Source organism: Triticum urartu, chromosome 3A, assembly GCF_056163025.1.
Source record: "Triticum urartu cultivar PI428250 chromosome 3A, HENAU_Tu73, whole genome shotgun sequence".
Taxonomy (NCBI): Eukaryota; Viridiplantae; Streptophyta; class Magnoliopsida; order Poales; family Poaceae; genus Triticum; species Triticum urartu.
In genome coordinates, this window is record NC_141875.1 from 32,081,856 (window position 1) to 32,090,227 (window position 8,372).

Sequence of the window (8,372 nt, forward strand, 5' to 3'; positions counted from 1 at the left end):
ATAGTTATTCAACATTTTTTTCAAATGTTTGATTACCATTTTTACCTACATGATAAAAAGTCCATTATTTTTTGTACATGGTTAATATTTTTTCTATACTCATTTAATATTTTCAAATGCTTGATCAACATTTCTCAAAGACTTGTTCAAAAAAATGCAAATGTTTGATTAACATTTTTTAAATACATGATCGAATTTTTATACTCCCTCCATCTCAAAATAAGTGACTCACTTTGTACTAATTTTACGAAGTTAGTACAAAGTTGAATCACTTATTATGGGACAAAGGGAATACATGTTCTAATACATTTTTTGTATACGTGATAAACATTTTCTCTATACACATTTAACATTTTTTAATGTTTTATCAAAATTTTCCAAATGTTTTTATACTGTTTTTCGTAATATGTATATTTAGACTATTTTAAAGTATAAAAATAATTTAAAAATTAAAGCAAAAAAGGAACAAGAAACTAAAAAAAGAACAGAAAAAAGGAGGTTGTGGCCGCCCGCGCTCTTGGGCCGGCCGATCTCGCTCTTGCCTTCAGCGAGGGTTCCCTACCCTCTCGCTGAAGGCGAGATATAGGGGCTACCTGAGTCGCCTCCCAGGACATCAGCTTCTGAAAGACACCCAGGCAGCTGCCACCACTGTTACGGACGCCGGCTTCTCTGCGCATCCAGGCTACCTCCTCCACTGCTCAGGCGGTCAGGCCGAGACGACGCAGGCGGAGCTCGGTGGCCATCCCGCCTCTTGATTCGCCACAGCCTCGTCTCTCCATTGGATGGGTGTGGTATTCTGGGATGGAACATGCGGCGAGGGGAGGCGACCAGTCCGGGTGGAGATCCCAACCAAGTCTGTAACCCATGCCTGAACCGTTGCCCACAATCTGCACAAGGTAGACTTCTCTTGGAGCTTACATGATGCAGGTCACATTGCACCAAATAAACAAAAAAGAAAGGTTCAGTTCATAAATTTATGATCCAATAAACACTACGATAACAAAGTAAAATAAAATACGTATAAAATAGATACTACCAGAAAAAAAATCAAAACTATACAAGCTGCACCACAAGGACTACCCACCTTAATAATCATTATTATTCCTTAATAATACACTTGCAGAAAATTCCAAGCACAACAGAGTGTAAAAATGAAATAGAGTTGACAACAGAGGCACAATGATAGCCCGGCATAACAAGGCTGCCGCCATCGCCATAAGTTAAGCACAGTAAGGGCTACCAGAGTGTACAGATCTGTGGATCTAACTCCCAAGCGCAACAAATCAAAGTTGTAAACAATATACATTTCTGTGGTGCGGCTGTGCATGGGTCGAACTAGGAAGTTCTCGCGGCGGCGTGCTACTCAACCCTCCTCGCCGAACTCCTTGGTGAACTTCTCGTGCACCTCCAGGTCCTTTTTGCCAACGGTTGGTCTCTGCCTCGCTAGGACCTTCTCGAAATCATTCTTCGAGATAGGGGGTGGAAGAATCTGCAGCCAAGCAAGACGCATTAGTAATTCAAATTCAGTTCAACAGAGGCCTCTTGGAGGAAACAAATGGCATCTATCTTCTCTTACCTGTGAGGCAAGGCCTTTGGATGCAAGATCCTGCATCGTGGTCTGCACAGCGCCTGGTTGCTTCGGTCCACAGGGCATCCACATGTCACCATCTATCTTGAAGAAGTACATAGCATCCTGTGTTTTGCGCACAGGCTCAAACAACACATCTTTCACCTGTTAACAAACAGAAGAATCAGACGCAAATCACAATGTACTGACACATGTGGGTTGTGCAAACATTACTTACACAGACAGCAACATCGGAACCAGAGAACCCTTCTGTACGACGACCCAAGACCTCAAAATCACTTTCCGATAAGCTGTGCGGTGTATCCCCAAGATGTACCTGAAGAATTTAAGTTGCCAGCTTTAAGCAAAGGATAACAACTTCTCTGAACATAACTTTTTTATGCAGTGTTGATGTTTCTTAAGTACCTTAAACATATGCTGCCTAGCTTTAGCGTCAGGTAGAGGAATGTAGATACGCTTGTCAAACCGTCGCCTCACAGCCTGAAGTAATTAATACACACTCAATTTCAATCGACCGCTGCTGGATTTAGTATATGAATTGGTGATCAAACTGTTCTAGAAATATCAAGAGAATCTTTGTAAGCCATAAATGGTACAACTGTGTATTTGAGAAGTTTCCGGAGACCTGGTCCAGAGCATATGGCGTATTCGTCGCAGCAAGAACAAGAACTTTATCATCATTATGGCCAACACCCTGGATAGTTACGGGAAAACAAAGCAAATGCATTAGCCAAAACTGTTAGGGCGAGGAATCTACTCCCTCCGTTCCTAAATATTTGTCTTTCTAGAGATTTCAAATGGTCACTACATACGGATGTATATAGACATATTTTAGAGTGTAGATTCACTCATTTTAGAGTATACCGCTACTGTGTTTGCTGATATATCCAGTGTTATGCAATAACCAGTTCACTATTACAGTGGTAAGGAATCTGTGAGGCCAATGAAGGGGAGCCTTGGCGCAGTGGTAAAGCTGCTGCCTTGTGACCATGAGGTCACGGGTTCAAGTCCTGGAAACAGCCTCTTGCAGAAATGTAGGGAAAGGCTGCGTACAATAGACCCAAAGTGGTCGGACCCTTCCCCAGACCCTGCGCAAGCGGGAGCTACATGCACTGGGGCTGCCATATTCTGAAGGAGAACACATATTCAGAAACAGTTCACAACATTATAGGCTGCAAAAGCTCACCTGCATCTGTACAAGAAGTTCGGTTTTTATTCTCCTGGAAGCTTCACTTTCATTGCCTTCTCCACGTGTACCGCACAAGGAATCAATTTCATCAATGAAGATAATTGATGGGGCATTTTCGCGAGCCATTTGGAAAAGATTAGCAACTAGTTTCTCGCTCTCTCCCATCCATTTTGAAACAAGGTCTGATGAAGATATGCTGCAGGTAAATTGAGGGCATTAATATGGTATAACCTTAAGGATGTTGTATTAGCAGTACAAAGAAATGGAAACTAGTAGGAAATGAACGTTAGCAATATACATGGGCACATCCAGAAGAAAGAACATGCAGCTTATTCAGACATATTTACATGGGTAAATTTGATATATGCCACTACAAAGTTTCCCTGTTTCGAAAAATGCCATTACAAAGTTCACATGCTTTGAAATACGCTATTGCATACCCTTTTCGAGGATTAGACACCATAACATGTATGTATTTCATTTTGTATATGGACAAAGTTGCCCCTTTGGCCAAGTCAACAGCTAGCCGCTCCCAATCCCATTTTTCCTTTCTGTCTCTCTGAAATCAGCCAGCTTTGGCCCTTGGAAACTCGCCGTCGCTGGTGCTGCTCCTAGCTGCCAGCTCCTCCACTTCGCCAGAGCTGCTGCTCCCAAGTGCTGCTCTCACCCACCACCTCTAGTGCTACAACCAGCCGCCGGCTCTATGCTGCACAACTCAACTTTCACTATTTGCCCTTGGTGCTCGGTGTCCGCGACCCCGATGACGGCCGAGAACGGTGGCACGGTGGCAATGTGAAACCTGAAGCTAAAGCGACGTGAAGCAAAATTGACAGCATATGCATTGCTTGTTTGATGTTCCAGTAGCTGCTGCATTGCTTGTTGTTCCAATTGACAACTTGACTTAAATAACACACCACTTGGATTTGCAGGAATCATACACTCCTGCAACCACCAGCATCCGCACTAGTTGCCTCCATGTCTCTCATCTAGGTCTAGGTTAACAAAGGGGAGAGGATAAGAGCAAGGGTGCCGGTCCGAAGAGCTGGGACGTGGCGGCAAGGAACGGAACTGGTGGAGGAGACCAGGAGCAGCGGAGGCAAGCCGGCGGGCAGGAGCAGCGGCGGCACGGCGGCCGAGGCAGCAGGCGTGGTGGCTGGGACAAACAGAAAGAAACGAGAAGAAAAGGGGATCGGGGTGTTGTTGAATTGGCGAAGGGGTACCTTTGTCCATGCACAAAATATTAAGGGAAGTGCATACCTGTTATTGTGTCTAATCCCTCAAAACGGTATGCAATAGCATATTGCAAAGCCTATGAACTTTGTCATGGCATGTTTCAAAATCAAAGAACAGTATTTTTCCAAAACCAGAAACTTTGTAGTGGCATATATCAAATTTACCCTATTTACATATTTGCCAAATGTAAAGCCTATTGTATAACCTGCAATGCGCTCAGCCCGCATAAATGTTCATGGTACCTAGCCACTCACATATTTGCCAAATGTTTTATGGTGCGGCTACATATACATTAGGTGTTACTACTCTTTAACATAGGAATCAATGTGTGGTTAAGCTACTCATCTGGAAATCAGAAGTGCAGCTCTGGAAGTATTTAGGATGGAGAAAAAATTCAAATTGTTTTCTCAATCTGGCTGAACACAGCTCATCTGATAATGTTTACAAAGTAAGACCTCAGATCTTAAGATATATTACGACTAAAACATGGCAAAATTATTATTTTTTGAATGCATAGATGATTTGACCCACCAATTATTACAGGACCATATCTTTTGTTCTCACAAAATTCATTTTAATGCACATAACAAATGTAAGCATAATAAACTAACATCCTTTCATACAACAATATACTAATACTGCATCATTTTCTAAAACAAATTGCATGTAAACATCAAAAGTTCCCTACTTCAGCCAAGGTTTAAACATATCATACTCTAAGGTGTGCACATGAAAAGCAACACCCAAACCAAGTGCAACTTATTAAAGCTGCTATCTTGGGACACACCTCACAAGAGAGAACGTTTTACAAAAGGTTTTTTTAGCAAAAACTCTTTTGCCTGCATCAAATAGAATTTTCATGAAGAGGGCATCTGCCTTCAATCTTTTATGATGTTCCTGTAATGCAGGTGAATAATATGGCTGTTGTAGATACATAAATGATGTACTACTAGTATGCCAAGTTAATTACCTTAACTCCTTATCTAGAAATGTGCACTAAACATACATGCTCAATATTGTCAACCATGCGCAAATGAACCACCATGAGAAATTCGAAATCATAGCAGTAAAAAAAAGTGAAAACACTAGTTGCTGCACATGATGAACTACTACAAAGAGACACTTTGGAAACCTAAGTGATACCCTAAAATATGAATTGCAGGCCTGCATGTCCTTGTTGGCACATAAAACCGCTTTATATTGTGGGAGATTCGCTTACATGATGACAAAGCCAATTATCAACACATGGAAAGTAGAGGTAAAACATGGTACTCAGTGAGGAGAGAACAACTAGCAATTGTGTCATCATCATATAAGAGAAGTCCCAATGTAGAAAAAGCAAGAAGTCAATTCCAACGCATACGATGCTCCCGTGCAGGAGCATATATAACATAAGCTGGTGGAACTAGAACAATCACAAACTCACAATATGAAATGTACCCGCCCAATATAATTATTCCAAGCAGAACAGTGAATAAATTTGAAATTTTGAGTAGACTATGAATCATCTATACCAATTGTGCAAACACTTATCTACTGTTCCAAACACATAGGATTGGTTGCTGTTAACTATTGGACAAGTAACAGGATAATATCCTGCAAATTAGAGTTCAGCAATAAATCTAGGTAGCATAAACAATAGGCAAAGGATGCTCTAAGGTTGTTAATTTGGCACCAACAGATAACTGATTACCCAAAGGTAAAAGACGTCCAACCAAAAATCATTCACCAACAGATAACTGATTACAGAAAGGTAAAAGACGTCCGACCAAAAATCATTCAAGGATGAAATCAGTGAGAATAAAGGTTAGTGTGTAGGTGAAATATATGATAACTACCTGAAGAATGTCGAATCAGCCTCAGTCGCAACAGCTTTAGCCAAATAAGACTTTCCTGTTCCTGGTGGACCGTACAGAAGAAAAGCCCTCCATGGCCTCCGCTTACCTAGAGAAAGGGACACTCCATTAGTTGCACATCAGCAGTTACCTAAAAAAAGTGCTCCCCAGTATATGATAGTTGACTGGTTAAGGACACAAACCCTAAAACAGACACCAGTTATGAAAGTATTTGGAGAATCTCGTGGTATTCAAATCTCATACTCCCTCCGATCCAAAATAAGTGTCGTGGTTTTAGTTCAAACAGACAGTTAGGAAGTGAAGCTAATTTTTGCTATACTAACAATCGAAGATCCATACTCACAAGCTGTACTGTAAGAAACCAATGTTTCTATGGCTCTATGGTTAACTCTTGGTTTGATAATCATTTTTTAATTCACACTGCCACCGTCACTGGAAAAAAATTGGCTCTACTACAAACTGTTATCTCATACAAGAGCGACGTAATTATAAGTTTCTGCTACATTTACCACCAAGCTGTACTGTAAGAAACCAATGTTTCTATGGCTCTATGGTTAACTCTTGGTTTGATAATCATTTTTTAATTCACACTGCCACCGTCACTGGAAAAAAATTGGCTCTACTACAAACTGTTATCTCATACAAGAGCGACGTAATTATAAGTTTAGCAAGGTTCTTTGAGAGGATTAGAGAGTCAAAAAGTTACTGAATATAATTTGCCAGACACCCCTACGTTACACGGACCAAGGCTCAGTCTGCGGTTGCTGAACTGTGCTGTGTTGTGCTTACTTACAATTGGCTGTGAAAAATCATGCGCGAAAAATAGGCAAAAAACAGGTGAAACAACGCAGCCTAAGTTTGCTCAATACAAATCGATCTAGCATACATGCTCATGGTAGTTCAAAATTATGAATAGTTCATGCTCACCCAATCAGATTCAATCAAGATCAAGATAAACAAAAAGTTATGAACTAGCAAAGGTTCTTTGCGAGGATTGAAGAATCAAACAAGTTCCTGAGTGTAATTTGTCAGACATCCCCACGCTGCACCGACTAAGTTTGTTCAACACAAATCTATGCACTGATGGCGGTTCAAAATTATGCTTTATCTACAGACACAAACCAGCTTGTGTAGCATACTTTCGACATGCACGCCAGAACCGAATAATCCATGCTCACCCAACCAGGTTCAATCCAGATCAAGATGCATATGGTTCTACTCCATACTATTATCCCGTACAAAAGCGAGGTAGTTATAAGTTTAGCTTAGCAAGTTTCTTTGCCAGGATTGAGAAGTCAACAAGGTTCCTGAACATAATTCACTAGACATTCCTGCGCTAAACCAACTAAGTTTGTTCAATGCAAATCGATCTAGTAGACGCGCTCATGGCAGCTCAAAATTATGCTTATTCTGCAGACAAAAGCCAGCTTGTGTGGCATGTTTTTACCTGGACTCCAGAACCGAATAATCCAAGCTCATCCAATCAGATTCAATCGAGATCAAGACGCACAGGGCCTATCTATACAGCAACTAAAATCGCCTCATCCTTGGCGACGAATAATTAGGTAGGATTACTGGCTTCCTCTGGAAAAGCTCACCTGTGAAGAACTGGGGGAACTTGACGGGCAATATGACGGCCTCCTGCAGCGCCTGCTTGGCGCTCTCGAGCCCGGCGACGTCGTTCCACTTGATGTTGGGCTTCTCGGTGATGATGGCGGAGTTGAGGCCGGCCCTCAGCTTGGACTGCTCGGAGTCATCCCCGCCGGCGCCGTCGCCTCCGCCGTCCTTCCCCTTGGTCTTGGGCCGGGTGGCGACGGCCGCGTCGCCGCCGTTGGGCGCGCCGGGGGGACCGCCCCCGCCCTCGTCGAGGACGGCCCGGATCTCCTCCGCGCGGCGGAGGTACTCGGTGAACTTGGCGGTGATGGCCTCCTTGATCTTGGGGTTCTTCTCGTACTTGAGGTGGGTCTTGAAGTACTCGAGCGCGTTCATGTAGAGCGGGAACGCCTTGACGTAGTTGCCGGCATTGTCCTCCTGGACGGCCTGCTTCACGTACTCGATCGCCTGCTCCTTGAAGTTGCTGTACATCGGGGGAGAGCTGGAAAGGCGCCGCCTTTGCGGCGGATTCCGGCGGATCGGCGCGGGGGGCAGGCCGGGGGAGCGCGGGGGCGGCGGATTCGGCGGGGGGAGGGGCGGGGCGGGGCGGCGGCGGCGGTTGCTTGGCCCTGGGGTTTGACGAAGGAGGTGGGAAGATGAGGAGAAAGAGGAACGGAGACGAGACGCGGTGCGGTGCGGTGGGGAAAAGGAGACGAAGACAACCGGGGAAGCGTGTTTTCTCTTTTCCTTTTTTTTATTTGCTTCATTTTTTATGTGTTTTCTAATACTAATTGCGATGAGAGAAGGATTCGGTTACTCAATTTGGGAGGGACTTCGATTGTACCTGTGTTGTAACAAAATTGAAATTATTTTTTCGTTTCTTTTGAGAGAGCTTAGTTTTTCTCTAAACACA

The 8,372-nt window shown here is 43.2% G+C and overlaps 1 protein-coding gene across 1 annotated transcript; it reads right to left on the reverse strand.

Moving 5' to 3' along the window:
- Positions 1-1,063: 1,063 nt before the first annotated feature.
- Positions 1,064-8,087, reverse strand: SKD1 (AAA-type ATPase family protein). The gene is made up of 8 exons (XM_048705546.2): positions 7,465-8,087; positions 5,849-5,954; positions 2,775-2,973; positions 2,214-2,282; positions 1,994-2,068; positions 1,806-1,904; positions 1,577-1,732; positions 1,064-1,489 (listed from the first exon to the last, which is right to left on the reverse strand). Exons 1-8 carry the CDS (start codon positions 7,949-7,951, stop codon positions 1,364-1,366), a joined length of 1,317 nt encoding a protein of 438 aa, XP_048561503.1. The 5' UTR covers positions 7,952-8,087; the 3' UTR covers positions 1,064-1,363.
- Positions 8,088-8,372: the final 285 nt, after the last annotated feature.

Bases quoted from the DNA above. Each gene is read 5' to 3' on its own strand.
- SKD1 (XM_048705546.2), bottom strand. From the start codon at position 7,951: ATGTACAGCAACTTCAAGGAGCAGGCGATCGAGTACGTGAAGCAGGCC. The intron at 1,905-1,993 runs GTACTTAAGAAA...TAAATTCTTCAG, and splicing joins CTAGGCAGCATATGTTTAAG to GTACATCTTGGGGATACACC. The intron at 1,490-1,576 runs GTAAGAGAAGAT...GCTTGGCTGCAG, and splicing joins CCAAAGGCCTTGCCTCACAG to ATTCTTCCACCCCCTATCTC.